General features: G+C 44.0%; 1 protein-coding gene across 1 annotated transcript in view; it reads right to left on the bottom strand.

Moving 5' to 3' along the window:
- ctnnal1 (catenin (cadherin-associated protein), alpha-like 1) overlaps nt 1–24,890 on the bottom strand; it is a 412,359-nt gene that overhangs the window by 12,492 nt on the left and 374,977 nt on the right. The window contains exons 12-15 of the mRNA XM_068011975.1: nt 11,707–11,744; nt 9,883–9,933; nt 6,771–6,925; nt 4,660–4,708 (exon numbers count right to left, since the gene is read on the bottom strand). Of these exons, the coding sequence (XP_067868076.1) occupies nt 4,660–4,708; nt 6,771–6,925; nt 9,883–9,933; nt 11,707–11,744 (293 nt within the window). The remainder of the gene's footprint in view (nt 1–4,659; nt 4,709–6,770; nt 6,926–9,882; nt 9,934–11,706; nt 11,745–24,890) is intronic.

Below are 24,890 nucleotides of genomic sequence, written 5' to 3'. Positions count from 1 at the left end.
AAAAGTGTGGGTGCGAGAACACAGCCCTGTTTCACACCACTCAGGATAGGAAAGGGCTCTGATGAGGAGCCACCATGTTGAATTGTGCCTTTCATATTGTCATGGAATGAGGTGATGATACTTAGTAGCTTTGGTGGACATCCGATCTTTTCTAGTAGTCTGAAGAGACCACGTCTGCTGACGAGGTCAAAGGCTTTGGTGAGATCAATGAAAGCAATGTAGAGGGGCATCTGTTGTTCACGGCATTTCTCCTGTATCTGATGAAGGGAGAACAGCATGTCAATAGTCGATCTCTCTGCACGAAAGCCACACTGTGCCTCAGGGTAGACGCGCTCGGCCAGCTTCTGGAGCCTGTTCAGAGTGACTCGAGCAAAGACTTTCCCCACTATGCTGAGCAGGGAGATTCCACGGTAGTTGTTGCAGTCACCGCGGTCACCTTTGTTTTTATAGAGGGTGATGATGTTGGCATCGCGCATGTCCTGGGGTACTGCTCCCTCGTCCCAGCACAGGCATAGCAGTTCATGTAGTGCTGAGAGTATAGCAGGCTTGGCACTCTTGATTATTTCAGGGATAATGCTGTCCTTCCCAGGGGCTTTTCCGCTGGCTAGGGAATCAATGGCATCACTGAGTTCCGATTTGGTTGGCTGTATGTCCAGCTCATCCATGACTGGTAGAGGCTGGGCTGCATTGAGGGCAGTCTCAGTGACAGCATTCTCCCTGGAGTACAGTTCTAGGTAGTGCTCAACCCAGCGGTCCATCTGTTTGCGTTGGTCAGTGATTATGTCCCCCGATTTAGATTTGAGGGGGGTGATCTTCTTGATGGTTGGCCCAAGAGCTCTCTTCATGCCATCATACATTCCTCTGATGTTTCCGGTGTCTGAGGCCAGCTGAATATGACTGCATAGGTGTTGCCAGTAGTCGTTTGCGCAACGCCTAGCTGTTCTTTGTGCAGTACTTCTGGCTGCTTTAAGTGCTGCGGATGTTAAATCGCTGGGGGCTTTCTTGTAGTTCAAAAGTGCAATGCGCTTAGCGGCTATGACAGGTTCCAGCTCTTCATTATGAGATTGAAACCAGTCTGCATTTCTCTTCGCACTTTTGCCGTAGGTGGTCAAAGCTGACTCATAGATGGCGTCTCTGATGTGGGCCCACTTGGTCTCAGCATCCCCTGTGGGAGTGTTTTGAAGGGCTGTTACAAGTGAATTTAGAAATTTTTGTAACAGCTGTGGGTGAGAAATTCTGCTCGTGTTGATGCGCGGGTGGCCCTTCTGCTTGGAATGATGCAACTTCTTTGGTCTGAGTCTAACCTTGCTGCACACCAGGGAGTGGTCGGTGTCGCAGTCCGCACTGTGGAAGCTGCGTGTGATTTGAACACTGTTTAAGGCGGCTCGCCTTGTGACAATGAGGTCTAGCTGGTGCCAACGACGTGATCTTGGGTGCCTCCATGAAACCTGGTGACAGGGTTTAGTGTGAAAGAACGAGTTGGTGATGCAGAGGTTATGATAGGTACACAACTCAAGCAGTCTCTGCCCGTTCTCATTCATCCTTCCAACGCCATAGCGCCCAAGGCAGGAGGGCCATGAGTCATGGTCGGCCCCAACCCTGGCATTAAAGTCCCCCAGCAGGAATAGGTGTTCGGTGTTGGGGATGCTGCTAATGATGTTATGGAGTTGTTCATAGAACTGGTCTTTAGCTTCAGGTGCGGAACAGAGTGTTGGAGCATAGATGCTGAGTAGGTGTACTGGACCAGAGGTGGTGAGCAGTCGGATGGACAGTATGCGTTCCGAGCCATTTGAGGGAGGCTCTATCATGCTGAGCAAGGAGTTTCTGATGGCGAAGCCCACTCCATGCTGTCTTGGTTCTTCAGGATCCCTGCCCTGCCAGAAGAAGGTGTAGTCTTGCTCTGCTAGAGAGCCACTCGCGGGGAGGCGAGTCTCCTGAAGTGCTGCAATGTCCACATTGAGTCTACTGAGCTTGTTGTTAATGATGGCGGTCTTCCGAGAATCGTTGATTTGTGTAAGGTCTTCCGACAGGCCAGGACACATAGTTCTGACGTTCCAGCTTGCAAAGCGAAGGGCTGGTACCTTCTTTCCTTTTTTCATGTTGTTTGGTGCGGTGTATCAGTCCACCTTTCGGGCAATGACCCTGAGCTCCAAGCACCCATTGAAGCAGGCAGACTGTGGCGGGACAGAACCTTATTGACCGGGGGCTGCCCGGTTTGAGGCGGGCGGTAGCTGTCCAGTGAGGTGCAATGACCTCTCCCACCGACAAAGGCAACCCGTGGCGCCCAGTTTCTACGCCAATTTATCTGGACTTATAACCCGTAACTGCTGCCTTCCGTGTTGTTTCAGTCGCTGTGAGGCAACTATGGAGTGACCTCTCCATGGCGCATGCCTGGGCAAATTTATGGAGGTTGAGAGTTGCCCAGTCGTCAAAACCCCCCTCTCGGCCTTTCTGGTGGGGTCCAAAGGAGTGCAGGACACGACGTTTGGCACCAGTATGGCTGCAGGAACTGCCGGAAACATGCCAAAGGTGACACATGACCGCCTACGGGGTTCCGCTCCGGATTTTCTGTTAGGGTTTACTCCCTTAGCCTTGGACTCTCCCGAGACGCCCACAAGGCAGTGGGGTTGTTGGGGCCCCTACACAGGTGTAGGATGGTGCCGGTGGGAGGAGGGGATGCAAGGGGGAGGGGTAGAGGGAGGGGGTGGGGGGGGGGTGCAGGGGAAGGGGGTGCGGGGTGAAGATGGTGCGAGGGGGGGGCGGGCTGGGACGGGGTTGTGAGGGGGTGAGCTGAGAGGGTGGAGCAGGGAAGGGGACGGGGGTGGGGGGGGGTGGAAGGGGGGTAAAGGGGGGGGGAGGGGGGGGGTGGAATCTGGTGCAGGTAATAAGCCATTTCCTCAGTGCCCACCATCGACGTCCGGAAAGCTCATCCACGTCCTTCGGGAGGTGAAGCATCATTTGGCAGACTTAGAGGTGATTACATTTGCTAAGGGTTTTTTTTTTGCAGTGGTTTAAATAAAGGCATGCAGCATTGCCGACAGTGCGCTGCAGATGCTCTCCGAGCCATCTCCCGCGGGCGCTTTGAAGTTGCGGCCGGGGGGGCCGTTCGTGGATGTTTTGGGTGTTCGGGGCACCTTTTCCCAGGACTTCTCTCGGGTCCCGCAGCTCCTTCTTCACCTCAATGGACTTACCGCATGCCGTGGCTGCAGACACTCTGGACTGTGAAGACAGCAGGATCGGAGATTAAAGTATCGGCAGCTGTTCTCGTCAGTTTCATCCGGATCAATTTCATTGAGAAAACAAAGAGCAGGTGTGGCTGGGGGAGGGCAGTGGGCCCAGGTAACATACACTAAACTAACTGTTAACTTTTAGATAGGGCTAAAATGAACTGATTTAAAGAGCCAGGGGAATTTAAACAGTTTAAGAGGGCAGATTGGGGGAGAAAACGTTAGGGATGGGAGCAGATGGCCATGGATAGAGTTGAACAGCAAGGGAGCTTCCTAGGGAGCTTCCAGCCCAGGAGCCATCTTGAAAGATGGTACAAAGCCAAGTAAAGAAACAAAAGATGTGTCTGATTGAGGTGCAGTTGGATTTATAGCAGCTATCTCAACAAAATTAAAGGGATTAAGAAAGAAACAAGGTGGTGGGGGGGACAGGGTGAAGGGAAACAAAGCAGCAAAAAAAATCACGAGAAGGAAAAATATGGGGCAGAGGTTATAATCTAAAATTATTGAACTCAATGTACCAAACACTCCTTCCAAGTGGAACAGCGATTTACTTGTACTTCTTTCAATTTCATATACTGTATTCGCTGCCTCAATGTGGTCTTCTCAATTTTGGGGAGACTAAATGCAGTCTGGGTGACTGCTTTGTGGAACACCTCCATTCAGTCCGTAAACACGACCCCGAGTTGCCTGTCGCTTGTCATTTCAATTTTCCACTTTGCTCCCACTCTGACCTTTCTGTCCTTGGCCTGCTACAGTGTTCCAATGAAGCTCAATGCAAGCTCGAGGAGCAGCACCTCATCTTTCAACTGGGCACTTTACAGCCTTCCGGACTCAACACTAAGTTCAATAACATTAGATCATAATCTCTGCCCCTATTTCTTTTCTTTTTCTTGTGTTTATTTTTGCTGGTTTGTCTCCCCACCGCCCCAACTTTCTTTGTTTCTTAATCCCTTTACTTCTGTTTGGATGGCTGCTGTACCTCATCCAGACACATCTTTTGTTTCTTTACTTGGCTCTGTACCATGAAAACTTTTTTCATGTAATCTCCCCTGCCCTCGCCCTATCAAACACAATCCCTTTGTTCTTCTCCTCCCTTTCACTTTCTCAAAACCTATTACATTTCTAACCCTTCCCAGTTCTGATGAAAGAAAACTCTGTTTTTCTTTCCACAGATGCTGCCTGACCTGCTGAGTATTTTCAGCATTTTCTGTTGTTTCAGAATTCCAGCATCTGCAATATTTTGCTTTTGTAACATTAAATGGACTGAGATACAAATATATAGTTCAAATGCAACAAAGGGTATCAGCTTACAGGAAATGTCACTGTACAAAAAGGCATTCATATACAATTATTTTTCACAACTGTTTCAGCTGAAAAATAACCCTGGGTTAATTCAAGCAAAATATGAAGACATAGCGATACGTCTACTTACATCTGCCTGGTGAAATAAATCCTGCGTGGTTTTCAAAAGGCCTTCACCTCTGAAATAGAGAAAAGTTAAAGAGTAAAATTCTTACCATTCATTTTTAAGTATGATTTTTTAAAAAATAGATTTTAAAATGGCAACATAGGATGACCAAAACAATGTTCACCAGTGATAGTGCTTATAAAATGTACTATGGATGCAAATATGGTGAAGCAATGTCATGGTGCATGAATGAGGTTATATAACAGAGTGCTAGCAAACAACCATGGCAAATTCCCCATCTCCGGTGTTTTGAGGACACCAAAAGAGAGTCAGCTATTGCCACTCTGGAAGGGAGGAATAAAATCAGAGCAAAATTTACCCCGTTACTATCACCCAGCAGTAGAGATCAGCAAAGATTGAGTGAAAGTTGACTTCCTGACGACTGAGGAATAGTGTGTCACACTGGGAGATCTAAAAAAAACTTTAAAAGAGGCCATCTAGATTTAATAGAAGAACATGTGTAGGTAATAAAGATCTTTCTGTTGGGGTCAAATAAAAAGAATCCTACTGCTCAATCTGACTATTCTATTAATGTTAGAAATGAAACTAGATTTTATATTTGTGGAAATAAATGCTGCCCTCATCAACAGCAAATAGTTTCTCACTTCTTAACCAGCACGAAATATTCCAGGTCAGGTATAACATAACGAAGCTTTTAGGCTGGTCCAGTAATGTATCTTTTTCATTTTGTACCAGTGGATCTCTGATGGTGTTTCTCAGTAAATCACAGGATGGACTGTTTTATAAGGACAGCAGCATTATAACTTTGGGTACACAATGTATTATTTTGCTACCAGGCCTGTAGCATAACGTATTACTTTTTGTAAACTGAACTGTCCCTTTACGACTTCAAGGTCTTAACCTTCTTTATAGCAATATGCACAGGTCAAACAGAGGGTACTTTCTGTTGCTTGAGGAAGTTTCTTGGAAACCAGTAGGAAATAGATGAAAGTTTTATATTTTTGTTAAAAAGTACAATAAACAGAAATTTAAATGTGTGACTAAGCTTGACACCTGAAGGGTGATGGACACATTTCAAAATTTATTACATATTATAGTAACAGAACTCCTGTTCCATTGCTCACCATAACTCGGGTGATAAGCTGATTTATAAGGTCAGGAGTATACCATGTTATGCACACTGTATTCTTCTGGTGTCTTGTGTGCGCATGTGTATGGGTTTAAGAGAGCAAAAGACAGGCAGAGACATAAACTACAAACATGAGCGTTACAAGTTACGGACAATGGACCTGTACTATGAAGCTATATTCTGTGCGGGAAGAGTTTCGCTGTATATTCCAAATGCCTACATGTGTTCTTATTTTCTACAAAAGGACTGTTGGAGGAAATCTTCATAAAAGCAAAACAGCTGCAAGAAATTTGCTGAGAAAAATTTACATTGCAGACAGATGCCATACAAGATTGACCCTAGTGGCTGCTCCGAAAAGGAAAAGAATTGGGAACACTGCAGTGAGTATACTAAGGGCATGCCGCAGATTGTCCAGTCCTGGTGCATGGTTCAGCAGCCTGGTTCCTCAAGTGATGGCTACAAGTGCACTTGAACCTCTGAACACAAAGAACAAAGCTGAAATGATGACACAGTATTTGAGGCACCCTACAGATTAATGCAATATGTGCTTTTTCTGACAACCCCATGGATGGTAATATCAACATGAGACAGCTAGTTTCCAGATTGAGCAACTCACAGTGACAAGCAGTACTGGTAGACAGCAATGGATGGGTAATCATAGGCCACAGCCCTGAATTTTCATCCATTCTTTCAAATAGCCAGAAAATTAGGCACTGCAGGCCTGTGATTTCCCGAGTACTCCTACCTACAAACCACACTTCAAGGCAGGAGTGCATGATTCCCATATTGGTCATCTTTTATGAAGTCTTGGTGAGACAGTTTTGTACTGTAGGCTTATATGTCCACCAAAAATCAAACTGAGAATGCGCGAAGTTAATAGTCTCCAACTGATTTACTTTTCATATATTTGCCAGAAGAAATTAACATGATTTCTTTTAAAGAAAGAAAAATGTTTCTACAAGGTTGATTTTATAGTTAATCTTACCTTGTGAAAAGATACATAGAATATGCCATGCTTGACATGCTCTGTGCTTGCCGAAGAATTTCATTGTCTTGGTCCTCCCATCTTTCTGTTTCTGCATCTACATCTGATGTGTGCAAACGCAGCTCCAACCCTAATTTTGCTATCTTTGCCTGTTCCTGTAATAAAACAAACATTTTCCTTCCAGATGTTGCTAAACACAATGTAGGAATAATTAGGCCTAAGCCAAAACAAGCCTAAGTATGGAAAATTGCATATCTACTTTCTACAGGCAAAGCTAGCCCATTTCCCCATGATTCAGAAGGAGACCATTTGGCCCATGCCTAAGCCGATTCTTTGAAAGACCCCTTGCCATGTATTCGCTATACCCTCTGACCTCCCCCTCTCTGATGCTGAACGTTCTGTACTCAGCAAAGGTCTCAGTTTTATCCCCTTACACCCCCACCTCAATGAATTTCATGCTCGGCATGACGTTGAGCTCTTCTTCCGTCGCCTCCGCCTCCGGGCTCACTTCTTTGACCAGGAGTCCTCCCCCGACCAGCAGACCCATTCACCCACCTCCAGCATTCTCCCTCTACCTGATTCCTCCCCCTGGCCTCTTACCCGCTCTTGATCTCTTCATTGAAAACTGTCGGTGAGACATTGGTCATCTCAATTTCTCTGCCCCCCTCACTCACTCTAACCTGTCCCCCTCTGAACTTGCGGCACTCCGTTCTCTCAGGTCTAACCCCGACACGGTCATCAAACCTGCAGACAAGGGTGGTGCTGTTGTTGTATGGCGCACCGACCTCTACCTTGCAGAAGCTCAACACCAACTCACAGACACTTCTTCCTACCTCCCTCTGGACCATGACCCCACCACCGAACATCAAGCCACCGTCCACAGGACTGTCACTGACCTCATCTCCTCTGGAGATCTTCCCTCTACAGCTTCCAACCTCATAGTCCCACAACCCCGGACAGCCCGCTTCTACCTCCTTCCCAAAATCCAGAAACAGGACTGTCCCGGCAGACCCATTGTGCCAGCCTGCTCCTGCCCCACTGACTTATTTCTTCCTATCTTGACTCTATCTTTTCTTCGCTGGTCCTGTCTCTTCCCACCTACATCCGTGACTCTTCTGACGCCCAATGTCATTTTGCCAATATCCAGTTTCCTTGTCCCAACCGCCTCCTCTTCACTATGGACGTCCAATCACTCTACACCTCCATCCCCCACCAGGATGGTTTGAGGGCTCTCCGCTTCTTCCTGGAACAGAGGCCCAACCAATCCCCATCCACCACCACCCTCCTCTGCCTGGCTGAACTCGTTCTCACATTGAACAACTTCTCCTTCAACTCCACGACCTTCTTTCAAGTAAAAGGTGTCACTATTGGTACCCGCATGGGTCCTAGTTATGCCTGTCTTTTTGTGGGATATGTCGAGCATTCTTTGTTCCAGTCCTACTCAGGCCCCCTCCCCCAACTCTTTTTCCAGTACATTGATGACTGTATCGGTGCCGTTTCCTGCTCCCGCCCCGAACTGGAAAACTTTATCAACTTTGCTTCCAATTTCCACCCTTCTCTCACCTTTACATGGTCCATCTCTGACACTTCCCTTCCCTTCCTCGACTTCTCTGTCTCCATCTCTGGGGATAGGTTGTCTACTAATATCCATTATAAGCCCACCGACTCCCACAGATACCTCGACTACACTTCTTCACACCCTACCTCCTGTCAGGACTCCATTCCATTCTCCCAGTTTCTCCGTCTCCGACGCATCTGCTCTGATGATGACGGTGCTTCTGATATGACCTCCTTTTTCCTCAACCGAGGATTCCCCTCCACTGTTGTTGACAGGGCCCTCAACCATGTCCGGCCCATTTCCCGCACCTCTGCCCGCAACCCTTCCCCTCCCTCCCAGAACCGTGACAGGGTTTCCCTTGTCCTCACTTTCCACCCCATCAGCCTCCATATCCAAAGGATCATCCTCCGCCATTTCCGCCACCTCCAGCGTGATGCCACTACCAGTCGCATCTTCCCCTCCCTTCCCCTGTCAGCATTCCGAATGGATCATTCCCTCCGCGACACCCTGGTCAACTCCTCCATTACCCCCACCACCTCATCCCCGTCCCATGGCACCTTCCCCTGCAATCGCAGGAGGTGTAATACCTGCCCATTTACGTCCTCTCTCCTCACTATCCCAGGCCCCAAACACTCCTTTCAGGTGAAGCAGCGATTTACTTGTACTTCTTTCAATGTAGTATACTGTATTGGCTGCTCACAATGTGGTCTCCTCTACATTGGGGATACCAAACGCAGACTGGGTGACCGCTTTGTGGAATACCTCCGCTCAGTCCGCAAGCAGGAGCCTGAGCTTCTGGTTACTTGCCATTTCAACACTCCCCCTGCTCTCATGCTCACATCTCTGTCCTGGGATTGCTGCAGTGTTCCAGTGAACATCAACGCAAGCTCGAGGAACAGCATCTCATCTACTGATTAGGCACACTGCAGCCTGCCGGACTGAACATTGAGTTCAATAATTTCAGAGCATGACAGCCCCCCATTTTACTTTCATTTTTAGTTATTTTTTCTTTTTTACATTTTTTACAATCTTTTTTTGCATTTATTTCATTTCATCTTAGTTTGTTCAGTTTGCTTACCCACTGTTTTTTTCCATGTTTGCACTTGTTGCTGTTCAATATTCAGTCCGTTAACACCTTATCTGTACTAATGCTTTGTCTTTCAACACACCATTAACATATTGTTTGCCTTTGCTCCATGACCTTTTGGTCAGCTATGTGGCCTTGTCCAATCTACACCTTCTCCTTTGTTATCTCTTGCCCCACCCCCACCTCATTTGCTTATAACCTGTGACAGTTCTAATATTTGTCAGTTCCGAAGAAGGGTCACTGACCCGAAACGTTAACTCTGCTTCTCTTTCCACAGATGCTGCCAGACCTGCTGAGTGGTTCCAGCATTTCTTGTTTTTATTTCAGATTTCCAGCATCTGCAGTATTTTGCTTTTATTACTTTGAAAGAGCTATCCAGTTAGTCCCACTCCCCTGCTCGTTCAGCATAGGCCTGCAAATTTCTATTTTACAAATAATCATTACAGAAACAAAACTAAAACTCTTACCTCAGCATCTAATTTAACTGCTTTAACAGCCTTCAAATTTGCAGTGTGTTTCTGTGTCAAAGAAAAGACATGCAAGGTAGTAAGAAGTATCTATTTTCATCCTATTTATATATGAGTGCAAACGGTGGCTGGGAAGACATTAAATGGTTTAAACACATTGGAAGAGTTTAAAAGACACCATAAATCACAAAAGCTATTCAATGTGCACAACCACAAGGCTGTGTTAACAACCGAGGGTATGTTCAAGACTACAATTAAAGAGTGGGGCAGAGTTTCCGCTTTGGGTGAAATCAGCAATCAGGGTGCAAATTGCAATAGTCTTCAGAAATAAGCATTTTGCTCAAGGTTCCTCTCAAATCCATTTGCATCTTGCCAAATGTAAAACCTGCCATGAACCAGTGCAATCTGGCAACATTTAAAAATTATTTCTTGACACATTTAAGTGTAGTAACGATGCAGTTTTATTAACACAGCTGTAAATGGGTTTAATCACATTTTAAATCAGGATGTCTAGTCCACTACCTATGAGCAAACTGATTTTAAATAACTGAAAATGACTTTTAAAAAAACTATACAAACCTAATTTCTAGTTACAGTGGTGTACAGTAGTCAATTTCTTATTAGAAGACTTAACTGTTGCTGGGTCAAAATCTTGGAACTCTCTCCCTAACAACACCATGGGTCTACATACACCACTTGGACTGCAGCGGTTCAAGAAGGCAGTTCACCACCACCTTCACAAGGGCTATTGGGAATGGACAACAAATGCTGGACTTGGCAACAACACTCATATCCCATGAAAGGATAAAAGAAATTTTAAGAACTTTTAAAAGGTGTCTATTACTGTCCTTGTGCCTAAATAAAATAGCTTAATTTTAAGAAACTCCTTGAAAGCCCACAAACAGGCATGATTAGCAGAAATTCACAATTAGGATTAATTCGGTCTGGGCCTGTGACTTGTGAATGAGGCCAGCTTTCAGCACAAAAGATTGTGGAATCCGAATTTGTGCTGGATCTTTTGTACTGGTTTGGCCAATTTTGGGCAAATTGTGCTGAAGTAAAATAACACAACCTAGCAGAAACTCTAGGCCAGTGTGCTTTTATTCATTCAAGTTTTCTAAAAGTTAGAATCTCCTGTTATCACAACATTTTGCCCTGTGGTTCTGCATTAGATGAGGCACAGAGGCATTTTATACAATACTAGCTATTCCTGAGTGTCATTTTTCACAGGGGTAGTCTGGAGCACTGTTCTAATATTTCGTTTCTAGCCCAGCTTGCACCTTTAGGACCACTGCTCAGTAATGTCTTGTGGTGAAATGGTCCACATAACTTCTAATTGATCTCAGGTCCTAATTATTGTTGTTGGAAGTTTCTCTATTTAGCAGCTGCTTTGCTCCTCTCAAAAACCTCTCCAGGTTATCACAAGGACAGAAAGAACAGAAGGGTTATTCAGTTGTGATTTATTGTTTTACGTTTGGAGTCACAGTGCAGCAAATATGCTCAAAACTTATATAAAACTTGTTCTTCTACAAGTTGCAGAGTTGTCCATACAATGTGCAATGTTGCATACAGCAACAAACTTGAGATATGGCCATCATAAATAAATCTCAGTTTTATTCTGGCTGTTTTTAGTATACCGTCATATTACTACCTTTCAGAGAAAGCACGAGAACATGGTATCCCATGTGATCTCTGGTGGTCAATACAATTAGGGGTTAACCCATTTTACATTATTGCACAAAGTCAAAATTATCCCATAGCATGTGGCATTTCAACATGAGTTTTGAGCTGAATATTTAGGTTAACTTTATTTTAAAAACTCACCCCTGGTCTAGGTAGGGAAAGGTATGCACGCTTCTCTCCTGAGGAAACAGATGCAAATAAAGTATTGTGAACAAGAAATAAAATAATGAAAGCTACATTTAAGCGTAAAGAACTACAGCCAAATTTCCAGTTCTCTCCACCACATCTCAACTTTTAACATCTTAAAAGTACCAAGTATTAGATACAAAACCATCTTTATTGCAATGAGTTATGAGTTTGCAATAAGGTGAACTTAGTATTGTCTATTAATATAGTTGGCCTTTAAAGTTACATTACCTTAGAGTCAAAGCTATATTAAATTGAATGAGGCAATTTTCACCAAGACCCTCTCAATTCTTTTTTCCCCATAATCAAGATCTTTTTCCTCAAACCCAATGTGGCTTTGAGTCTTACAAAAATAAATAGATTTTTATTAATATGCCATTGTCAAATATCATCTGCCCTCTCAAAACTGCCCTGACTTCACCTGACCACATCACAACCTTTGCTCTTCAGTTCTCAATTCCTTCCTCCTCACTCAAAGAGGCATGGAACATCTATGGACTTGAAACCATGTTTGGACAGTACCTTATGAATACTCAACATACCTGTGCGAAATTTCCTTCTGTGCTACTTTAATTTACTTTATATGGGTTAACACTGTCAAAATTACACAAAATATTTTTTTTTACAAACGTGATAAACAATTTAAAAACAGCATCTCAGAACACACTTTCAAATGCATGTACTCGTCACAGAGCAATTAACACTGCTCACCACATGGACGTACAATTGGCTGATTGCACTGGTCTAAATTGGAGTTGAAAATGTGAAACTGTTAACAGTTAAAGCATGGTGACTCCAGCCAGAACTCACACCCCTAGGAAATAAACATCATTCCATCCTTCACATTATTTTCTTTCCAAGTGAAACATCTGTGTAATTAAAATGCTGCTGTAAAACCTGCCAGGGTGAGATTCCCAAAGCAATAACAAAAAATTTGCTTGTGCGTTCCATGATGTCCCAAGTACAGCTGCATGTTGTCTCCTTACAGAGCGTGGTAATGGCAAAGAAGTGGTGTGTCTACATCTCAGAAGCAAAAAGCTATGTTGATACACAGAGAAAAACACCAGATTGAGTAAGAAACTAAAAAAAAGATTGTTATTTAATTCAAGGGAAATGTTTGTCAAAATTCAGAAAATCTGGGTTTATCCTCTAAATGGAGTTCCACTGTGATCCCAATAAATATACTAACAAAAGAATTTAAGAGATTTACATTACATACTGCTCCTTGCATTGGCCCTGAATATTGACCCTGGTAAATGTCCTTTCAAATGTAAACTGGACTAAATTTAACATTCTGAGAAAGTGCTTCTAAAAGAGCTAAGGGACAAATAAAAGCACAAGCAAACAATAAACAAAATTTATCTAAAGACTGTATTGTCTTTTGAGGGAATGTTAGCAGCGCCGAGAGAGTCGAACATTAATTACATTAAGCAAACATTGATGCAAACATTAATTACAGAAATTCAGCAGGGTAATAATTTTTCAAAAATATTTATGCATTCTTTTCTGTATACTAAGTAATGCTATGGTTGCTCTCAGTCAGACATTCAAATAAATCATAAAGCATGGTCTAGAGAACCCATACCTTGGTAGATTGTGATGAGAAGTATTTTGATTTGCCATACCAATTTTGAATAAAGCCTACAGCATCTGTTGGAGGTCAAGACCTGCTGAAAGTGACGTGCAGCTGACAGACCCGTGTTATACAGTGGGGTCTGAGCCATTCTCTGGTTACTAAAAGTGGAGTTATCAGCAAGCATTATTGTGCACATATATGTGTGCACAGCTTCACTTACCAGCATCAAAATGTTAGTTAAATTTTAATTGCAGAGAGCCAATGGACTGTGAATTATTTATTAACTTGAAAAATATTAAAACAAAACATTTAATGCTTCTGGGAATGAAATGGACAATTTGGGAACTGTTTAAAACTTCATGTTTCGCTGGTTTCAGTAAAGATTCAAGTTCACAAGAACATATCTTTCAGTCCCCCTTAAAAACATTAAGTTCACTGTACAAAGTAACAGGGAATTTTAATCTACATATAGACTAGAAAAATTTGATGGGCAAAGGTAGCCTAGATGACGAGTTCATAGAATGTTTTCGGGATAGTTTCTTAGAACAGCACGTTCTGGAGCCAACCAGAGAGCAGGCTATACTAGACCAGGTATGGTGCAATGAGAGAGGATTAATTGATGACCTCATAGTGAAGGCATTCCTAGGTAGCAACGATCATATTATGATTGAATTTTACATTCAGTTTGAGGGAGAGAAGAATGGGTCCAAGACTAGTATTTTAAATGTAAATAAGGGCAATTATGAAGGCAAGAAAGCAGAGCTAGCTAAAGTCAACTGGCAAATTAGGTAAGGGATAGGGCAATAGAGATGCAATGGGATTTAAGGGATATTCCAGAATACACAAAATAAATACATTCCAACAAGGAGGAAAAATCCCAAGGGGACGACCCACTATCAGCAGTTAACTAAAAAAGTTAAAGAAAATGCCTATAATTGCACAAAGATGGGTGGCAGGTCAGAAGATTGAACAGAATATAAAGAGCAGCAAAGCATGACTAAAAGATTGATAAGGAGGGAAAAATTAAAGTACGAGAGAAAGCTAGCTAGAAATATAAAAAGACAGTAAGAGGTTCTATAGATATTTTAAAAAGAGCTAGCAAAGTGAGTGCTGGTCCTATAGAAAGTGAGTCTGAGGAATTAATAATGGAAAATAAAGAGATGGCAGATGAATTGAACAGGTATTTTGCATCGGTCTCCACGATAGAGGATACAAGTAACAGTCTAGAAATAGCTGTAAATCAGGAAATGGGAGGGAGGAACTCAAGAAAATTACAATCACCAGGGGAATTGGTATTGAGCAAATTGTTGGAGCTGTGGGCTGACAAGTCCCCAGGTCCTGATGGGCTTCATCCTAAGGTCCTAAAAGTGGCCGCTAGTGAGATAGCTGATGCGTTGGTTCTAATTTTCCAAAATTCCCCAGATTCAGGGAAGGTTCCATTTTCCATTAGATTGGAAAATAACAAATGTAACTCCTTTATTCAAAAAGGGAGGGAGACAGAAAGCAGGAAACTACAAGCCAGTTAGCTTAACAGTTGTCTTAGGGAAAATGTCAGAAGCTATTATTAAAGATGTTATAGCAAAGCACTTAGAAAAGTTCAAGGTAATTGGGCAGAGTCAACATGGTCTTGTGAAAGGGAAATCATGTTTAATCAATTTATTGGAGCTCCTTGAAGAAGTAACATGTGCTGTGGATAAAGGGGAACTGGTGGATGTACTGTACTTAGATTTCCAGAAGGCATTTGATAAGGTGCCACATCAAAGGTTATTGCGGATGGAAGATTGACTAGTTAACAGGAAACAGAGTAGGCATAAATGGGTCATTTTCTGGCTGGCAAGATTTAACAAGTGCTGGGGCCTCAACTTTTTACAATTTAAATAAATGACTTGGATGAACGTACTGAAGGTATGGTTGCTAAATTTGCTGATGACGCAAAGATAGGTAGGAAAGTAAGTTGTGAAGAGGGCATAAGGAGGCTATAAAGGGATATAAATAAGTTAAGTTTTTGGCAGGAAGAATAAAAAAGAAGCATATTATCTAAATTGTGAGAGATTGCAGAGCTCGGAGATGCAGAGGGATCTGGGTCTCCTAGTGCATGAATCGCAAAAAGTTAGTATAAAGGTTCAGCAAGTAATTTGGAAAGCTAATAGAATGCTATCCTTTACTGAGAGGAGAATTGCATACAAAAGTAGGGAGGTTATGCTTCAGTTGTACAAGGCAAAGATAGGTAGGAAAGTAATTGGTGAGACACATCTGAAGTACTGTGCACAGTATGGGTCTCCTTATTTAAGGAAGGATGTAAATGCATTGGAAGCAGTTCAGAGAAGTTTTACTCGACTAATGCCTGGAATGGGCGGGTTGTCTTATGAGGATAAGTTGGACTGGCTAGGCTTGTATCCGCTGGAGTTTAGAGGCAACTTGGTTGAAACATAGAAGATCCTGAGGGGTCTTGGCAGGGTGGATGTGGAAAGGATGTTTCCCCTTGTGAGCGAATCTAGAACTAGGGTTCACTATTAAAAATAAGGGGTCACCCATTTAAGACAGAGATGAGGAGGAATTTTTTCTCTCAGAGGGTCGTGAGTCTTTGGAACTCTGCTTCCACTGCCTTTTGAGGAAGAGAGTCTTTAAATATTTTTAAGGCAGAGGTAGATAGATTCTTGATAAGCAAGAGGTGAAAGGTTATCAGGGGTAGGCGGGAATGTGAAGTCTAAGTTACAATCAGATCAGCCATGATCTTATTGAATGGCGGAGAAGACTTGAGGGACCGAGTGGCCTGCTCCTAATTCGTATGTTCGTATGTAACAGTGCACCTTAAAAATAAATGAAGGGTGATTGACCTGAAACATTAACTCTGTTTCTCTCCACAGATGTTGCCAGATCTGCTGAGTGTTTCCAGCATTTTCGGTTTTTATATTAATAATAAATCATTAATACTTCACTTGTAGTCAACTGTCCAGTGTTACCTGAAAAGCATGTTTTCTTTGTGTGAAGATGTGAGGAACAGGAAAATCGCATTCCATCTCTTTAAAGGGGATGGTTGACTTTTGTTTGACCAATGAAATGAAAATGAACATGGATGGAGCAGGGTGCCCGAGAAAAGCAACAAGATTGATCCAGATATATAGGGGTGACAGCCAGTACTGGATGAGCAGAAACTTCCTCTAATTAAATATTGGGAAGACTGAAGCCATTGTCTTTAGACCCCACTATAAACTCCATTCCCTAGCTTCCAACTCTATCCCTCTCCCTAGCAACTGTCTAAGGCTGAACCAGACTGTTTGCAACCTTGGTGTCATATTTGACCCCAAGATGAGCTTCCAACCACACATCCGCGCCAGCACTACGACTGTCTACTTCCACCTCCATGATGTCACCCAACCCTGCCCGTGCCTCAGCTCTTCTGCTGCTGAAGCCCTCATCCACTCGTTTGTTACTTCCAGCCTTACTATTCCAATGCACTCCTGGCTGGTCTCCCACATTCTATCCTCCATAACTTTGAGGTCATCCAAAACTCAGCAAATGTCCTTACTGACGCCAAGTTTTGTTAACCCATCACCCCTGTGCTCGCTGACCTAAATATGCAACACCTTGATTTTAAAATTCTCATCCTTGTTTTCAAGTCCCTCCATGGCCTTGCCCCTCACTATCTCTGTAATCTCCAGCCCACAACCCTCAGATATCTGCACATATTGAATTCTGGCCTCTTGAGCATCCCGGATTTTAATTGCTGCACCATTGCTGGTTGTGCCTTTACATGCCTAGGCCTAAGCTCTGGAATTCCTTCCCTGAATCTCCATGCCTCTCCACCTCAGTCTTCCCCATCCTAGACAAAACAGCAGGGGCCCGGACAACATCGAGAACGGCACCCCTTGCCATTTTGTTTGTCCCCGCCTCCGTTCCCGCATCCTGGCCAAATCCTGCAAAGGGAAATAGAGGTTAAATGAGTTAGCAAAAATTTTGGCAGATTCAGTATGATGTGGGAAAATGTGAGACTATCCACTTTGGTAGGAAGAATAGAAAAGCAAAATATTATTTCAGTGAAGAGAGACTGCAGAATGCTGTGGTAAATAAAACATAAAAAGTTAGCATGCAAGTAATTAGGAAGGCAAATGTTGGTCTTTATTGCAAGGCGGTTGGAGTATAAAAGTAGGGAAGTCTTTTACAACTGTGCAGGGCATTGGTCAGACCACACCTAGAGTACTATGCACCGTTTTGGTCTCCTTACTTAAGGAGGGACATGCTTGCATTGGAGCAGTTCAGAGAAGGCTTACTAGACTGATTACTGGGATGAAGGTGCTGTCTTATGAGGAAAGGTTGAGCAGTTTGGGCCTACATGCATTGGAGAATGAGAGGAGATCTATTTGAAACACATAAGATTCCGAGGGGGCTTGACAGGATAGATGCTGAGAGATGGGTTGAATTTTCTCGCACCCAGGGCGATGGACTGGGAGGCAGGTAGGCCAGCAAAATGGCGAGGAAACATGTTGGGACGGAAGCCTGACGTGTTCCCACCACTGTTGAATTTTCCCAGAGGCAGCAGGTTGCCAGGTGAAGCCCGTGGTTATTGGTGGCAGGTAGGCAATTGAGCCTGTTAAGGAGCCAATTAATGGGTATTTTCTGGAGGCGCTCAGATTTTTCTCGGGGTGCATGTGAAGAACAGACTTCAGAGCCTCACCAATTATAAGGAGGTGGGAGCTCGGCAGTAGGTCAGTGTTGGCTGCAGTTGGCAGCCATTGCAGTACATGGAGGATGGGAGTGAATAAAATGTGGGAGTGACAATGTTACAATGGGGCTCACTTCCTCTAGCAGCAGTCATTGTACTGTCGCCACACTTGTCTGGCCTCCCTTTCAGTCTCCTCTGCTTGTGCCACCTTACAAGAGTTCTGCATCTCCTTCAAATACGGCGCCTGTTTCTCAGGTGCCAAATCTTCACCCTGCCTACTCCACGTATTACCTGGCTCCTACACCTGTTGGCCGTTTCTTGAACCGCCCTGATAAAATTCCCTTTCATCTTCTGCCACTCGCCTGCACGGTCACCCCACTGGCTGAGCATCCCGATATCGGGACTTCCTCACTGGCGACAAAATTCCACCTGATGTTTCACCTCGTGGGGGAATCTAGAACTGGGGGCACAGTTTCAGAATACGGGGTTGCCCATTTAAAATGGAGATGAGGAAGAATTTCTTCTCTCAAAGGGCCGTGAATCTTTGCAATTCTCTACCCCAGAGAGTTGTGGAGGTTGAGTCATTGAATATATTCAAGGTAGAGATAGAAAAATTCCTGAACTATAGGGCAGTCGAGAGTTTTGGGGAAGAGACAGGAAAGTGGAGTTGAGGCCAAGATCAGATCAGCCATGATTACAGTCCTACCAAATTCACGGTCAAATTTTACAAATTTCACAGTCACAGCATTTTAAGAATCGTGAATTTCACAATTTCACATATTTAAATCATCAGCGAACATCCCCACTTCTGACCTTCTGATGGAGGGAAGGTCATTGATGAAGCAGCTGAAGATGGTTGGGCCTAGGACACTAATCTGAGGAACTTCTGCAGCGATGGCCTGAGGCTGAGATGATTGGTTTCTGACAACCACAATCATCTTCCTTTGTGCTCGGTATGACTCTAACCGGTGGAGAGTTATCCCCCTGATTCCCATTGACTCCAGTTTTGCTCGGGCTCCTTAATGCCACACTTGGTCAAATGCTGCCTTGATGTCAAGGGCAGTCGCTCTCACCTCATCTCCGGAATTCAGCTCTTTTGTCCATGTTTAAACCAAGGCTCTAATGAGGTCAAGTGCCCATGACGGAACCCAAACCAAACATCAGTATGCAGGTTATTGCTGAGCAAGTGCTGCTTGAAAGCACCGTCAATGACCCCTTCCATCACTTTGCACATGACTGAGAGAAGACTAATGGGGTGGTAATTGGTCAGATTGGATTTGTCCTGCTTTTTGTGAACAGGATATATCTGGGCAATTTTCCACATAGTCAGGTAGATATTAGTTCTGTCACTGTACTAACAGCTTGGCTAAGAACATAGCTAGTCCTCGAGCACAAGTCTTCAGTACTACAGCCAGGAGGTTGTCAAGGCCCACAGCCTTTGCTATATACATATATATGCCTGCAGCCTCTTGATATCACGTGGAGTCATCTGAAGGCTGGCAGTTATGATGGAGAGACCTCTGGAGGAGGCCAAGATGAATTATCCACTCAGCACTTCTGGCTGAAGATGGTTGCAAATGCTTCACTACACTGCCTTTTGCACTGACATGTTGGACTCTCCCATAATTGAGGATGGGGAAGTTTTTGGAGCCGCTTCCTTCAATTAGTTGTTTAATGTCCATCACCATTCATGACTGGTTGTGGCAGGATAGCAGAGCTTTGATATGATCTGTTGGTTGTGGGATCGCTTAGCTCTGTCTATAGCATGATGCTTCTGCTGTTTAGCATTCATGTCATCATGTTTTGCATCTCATTTTTAGGTATGCCTGGTGCTGCTCCTGGCATGCTCTCCTGCACTGCTTATTGAACCAGGGTTGGTCTCCCGGCTTGATAATGGTTGACTGAGGACTATGCCGGCCATGAAGTTACAGATTCTGATTGAATACAATTCTGCTGCCCACCACCACCTCATGGATGCCCAGTTTTGAGCTTATAGATCTGTTCCGAGTCTACCCCATTTAGCACAGTGGTAGTGTCAGACTACACAATGGAGAGTATCCTCATTGTGAATATGGAACTTTGCCTCCACAAGAAATGTGCAGTGGTCACACCTGCCACTATTGTCATGGACAGATGCATCTGTGACAGGTAGATTGGTGCGGTTGAGGTCCGGCAGATTTTTCCTTCTTGTTGGGTTCACTCATCACCCGCTGCAGGTCCAGTTTGGCAGATAGGCCTTTCAGGATTCAACCAGCTCAGTCAGTAGTGCTGCTACTGAGCCACTCTTGGTGATGGATATTGAAGTTCCCCATCCAGAGTAGATTTTTTGCCTTTGCCACCCTCAGTGCTTCTTCCAAGTGGTGTTCAATATGAAGGAGTACTGATTCCTGAGCTGAGGGAGGGTGGTAGGTGGTAATCAGCAGGAGGATTCTTTGTCCGTGTTTGACTTGATGCCATGAAACTTCATGATGTCTGCAGTCAGTGTTGAGGACTCCCAGGGCCACTCCCTCGATTGTATACCACTGTGCCGCCACCTCTGATGGGTTTGTCCTACAGTGCTGGAAGAGTCTGGGACATTGGCTGTCGGGTATGATTTGGTCAGTATGACTGTGTCAGGCGGTTGCTTGGCTAGTCTATGGGACAGCTGTCTCGATTTTGGCAAGTCCCCAGATGTTAGTAAGGAGAAGTCTGCAGGGTCAACTCTGCCTTTGTCGTTTCCCATCTGGTTTTATTTTATTCTTATGACTCTTTTGTAGTGATTTGACACAACTGCCTGGCTTGCTAGGCCATTTCAGACCCCAGTTAAGAGTCAAGCACATTGCTGTGGGTCTGGAATCACATGTAGGCCAGACCGGGTAAGGATGGCAGATTTCTTCCACTGAAGGATATTAGTGAACCAGATGGGTTTTTACGATAATCCAGTAGTTTTCGAATCATTGTTACTGAGATTAGCTTTTTATTCCAGATTTGTTAATTAATTGAATTTAAATTCCCCAGCTATTGTGGTGGGATTTGAATTAATGTCTCCAGGGCATTAGTCCAGGCCTCTGGATTATTAGATCAGTAACATTACCACTATGTACTATTGCTTGAAGGTCCAGTTGTTACTCTCATTCAGTTTTACCGTCACTCACTGGAATGACATTTAGTGGCTGAGATACCCAGAAATACGGGGAATGCAGAGGTCCTGTTGAAAACAGCAGGACCTTGTTTGACATTTTTCTCCATTGCCCGCCCGGCAGCTGGCCAGACTGAGATGCTGCGTGTTAACTGGTGGGAAGGACTGCAGTAGTAGGCCATAGCTGGGGTCTGGGGAGAAGGGAGGGAGAGATCATCCAGGTGGTTGTAGGGTGGTGCTGAAATATCCATTGTGGAGAAGGTGTAGTGCCAATTGCGGTAGGTAAGTTTAGGATCGGGGGTGGGGGGGGGGGGCGTGCGAGGTGGGTGTTAGTGTAGGTAGGAAGCACTGCTACTCCTCCTGACCCACAAGCAGTGCCGGAGAAGCACTTACCTGCTGGATCTGGCAGTTCTCGGGTCACTGTAGCTGCTTGGTTTCCCAAACTCTTGGAAACCTGTCATGCAACTGTTTAATCCACATCTGTTGCAATTTGAGGCATGGAGCCTCATTTAAATAATGTAATTCATCACCCTTTTCTCGAAAGCAAGTTATTCACCTGACCCCCAACCCGTTCCAGTTAAACTGAAAATAGGAACGTTCACAGCAGGTCAGGGTTGTGTTTCTTGCCCCTCCTGATGGTTAAAACTCTCCCAGTGTGCCTGATATCGTTTGCACATATTTGTAACTGTTGATTGTATCATGCAGCATGTTGGATGTGGGAGGCCCAACACTAACACTATGTAAATAAAGAGTTCTCCTGGTATAATTGATTTGAGAGCTGAAAGCCATAGGTTAAATGATTCTAGATCACTGGCATCTATGCAGCTGATGCATCAAATTCACTCACTGAGGAGCTCCTGTTATTATAAAGCTTTTCTAGTATTATTATTGATTTCCCCCCCCCCCCCCCTCCACCCCCTCAGTTTCCTTTCCTATCTTTACCTCCTCAAATGAAGGTGGTTACTTCATGAATCTTGACAACCCTCCAGTACTTTGTTTCCAATTCACACGACCGTCCAATTCCTGTCTTCAGCATTGCATCCACAAACACACGCTTTCCAGCAGGGTTCATCAGATAGTGATCAAGATTTCCTCACCTGCTCTTCACCCCTCCCCCACCGCCCCTTGCAATTTCCCCAAGCTTTTGAGGCTAATTATATATCCTAACCATCAAATTATGACCTGGACACAAGTCTTTAGGTGAAATAAAAATAGCAGAAAATGGATTTGAATTGTTGCTGGTAGTATTATTGGATGTTAGAATTTGGATTATTTTCTTTTCCTGCCTTCACATTATGACTCAATGGAATATCTGTACTTGCGGTTACTGTTCCCTCTAAGCTGCAGAGCAATTGGGTATATGTTGCGCAGGAAAAAAACAGGTTGTGCACAGGCGACATTCCCTTTAAGATGTGTGGCTGCACGTCAACCTTAAAGGGACAGCATAGTGCAACAAGCCGGCGGTGCACAACAAACAGAAGTTAGAGGGAACATTGCTTGTGGCACATGTTTAACTGGCTAATCTAATGTATTAATACAATATTTATACTATTGAATTTGGTATGAAATTCTACTTCTTTTACAGTACGGATTTTTTGCTTCTAGCCCTGTCTTAAATTGCATAATCATGAAGAAAATATTAAATAAGTGTGTGTGCTTTCGCTAAAATTGGTTTAGACAGAAGGAGATAAAGATATTACAATCATAATATCTTGACTAAAACTTTAGTTTAGATGAGCAAAGCGTGTAGTACTCTACATTTCAAACTGTCAGACAAGTTCATCTGGTGAAAGTTGTGTAACATGAAAGGTTGGCATCTGTTTATGTCCAATGCAAGCGGTATTTAAAAATATAAATCGACTGTTATTATCTAAAATTTATTTTCAGAGCGTCTGGAGACACAGACTAGACTGGAATCTTCAGATAAGAATTTAGTTGCAGCTGACATATTTGTCTGATTTCTCATATATTTATTAGTTCTGTTCAGTTAGTCTGATCCCTCACATTTAACTAGTTCACAAGAAGCTTCTTGTTAGTGTCTCCTAGCATTTTGGATACTAATGGCATCAAGGGATATGGGGATAGTGGGGAAAAATGGCTAGATGATCAGCCATAATCTGTTTGAATAGCTGAGCAGGCTCGATGGGCCGAATGGCCTACTCCTGCTCCTATTTCCTATGATCCTAAATTTCATGATGTTGCAATAAACCATGAAAATGACCTATTTTTAAAAAAAGCAAGGGTGGTTTCTGGTTTCAAACGGCATTTAATGTATACTCAAAAACTATTGTAAAAAGCTGACAATGAACAGATCACATTCTTTATTCACTGAAGTCAGTAATTGCATGCAAGCATGCAGCAACCTGCAATGGTTTCTTTCTTCATTCCTTCATGGATGTGGGCGTTGCTGGCAAGGCCAGCACTTTTGTCACCCATCCCTAATTGCTCTTGACAACTGAGTAGCTTGTTAGGCCATTTCAGAGGGCAGTTAAGAGTCAATCACAAGCAGGCCAGACAAGGTAAGGACAGCAGATTTCCTTCCCTCAAAGGCATTAGTAAACCAGATGGGTTTTTATGACAATTAATGATAGTTTCATGGCATCATTACCTAGACTAGCTTTCAAGATATTTTTTAAATTAATTAATTGAATTTAAATTCCATCAGCTGCCGTGGTGGGATTTGAACCCATGTCCCTAGGGCATTAGCCCAGGCCTCTGGATTACTCGTTCAGTGGCATTACCACTACACCACCATCTTCCCTATCAAACCTGTGCGTGTTTAGACGTAGCTCCTTCCGCATCCACAGAGTTTGCTGAAATTGTCAGACAGTGCCGTGCTGGCCTTGCGGGGTGGGGGCTTCTGCGTTCTGTCATCATTGGCTGTCCCTTGATTCGAGGATGACGTCTAATCAAGGTCTCAGGTTTTGCCATGGGTCTGCAGGTGACTGAACAGGCTGATTCTCGACCTACTGATCTTTGGGCACATGGGGTAGGAAATCCCTAAATGTGACGGGATCCAGAGTGCAGCATTTGCTTCCTTTTCTTTCCTTCTCTACTGTTGCTCTGCTTCATCATTAAGGCGTTTGGACTCAAAGCATGATGCAGCTTGAGAGACAAGTTGTCACCATTTTGAACAATTGGCAGCAAACTCCTTCCAGTCAATGCTGCCGTGCTTCAAAGAGAGATTTAGAGCATCTTTGAAGTGTTTTCTTTGTCCTTCCCAGAACACTGGCCATTTGAGATTTGAGAAAACAGGACCTGGCGGGAGAGACGGTTTTCGGCCATCTGGACAGAGTCCAGTCCATCAAAGTTGCTTTTGCAGGAGTTTTGCCTGAATGCTTGTGGAGCTGGCTTCAAGAAGGACACTAGCGTTTGTTCAAAGGTCCTCTCATTGAATCCGGAAGATGCAGCGGAGACATTGCTGATGGAATTTCTCTAGCGCTCTTATATGTCGCTGATACACAGTCCAGGTCTTACTGCAGTAAAGGACTATGGTGATAACCACTGCTCTGTACAGTAGGACGTTTGTTGACTTATGGAGGTCTTTGTTGTCAAACACTCGCTGCCGTAGTTTGTAGAAGGCTGAGCTGGCGCACCTGATCCGGTGTTGGATCTCCTAATCAATAGTGGCCTTTTGAAAGAGGTGGCTGCCAAGGTATGGGAAGTGCTCAACATATTCCAAAGTCTCTCCTTCAACATATATGTGATGTGGAATATTTGGAATACCAGGTGTGGGTCGATAAACGAGTTTTGTTTTGGCAATATTCAAGGACAGGCCAAGT

This window comes from Heterodontus francisci, chromosome 2, assembly GCF_036365525.1.
Source record: "Heterodontus francisci isolate sHetFra1 chromosome 2, sHetFra1.hap1, whole genome shotgun sequence".
Taxonomy (NCBI): Eukaryota; Metazoa; Chordata; class Chondrichthyes; order Heterodontiformes; family Heterodontidae; genus Heterodontus; species Heterodontus francisci.
The sequence above is the reverse complement of the archived record's forward strand: the minus strand, read 5'-3'. Positions and strand labels throughout refer to the sequence as shown.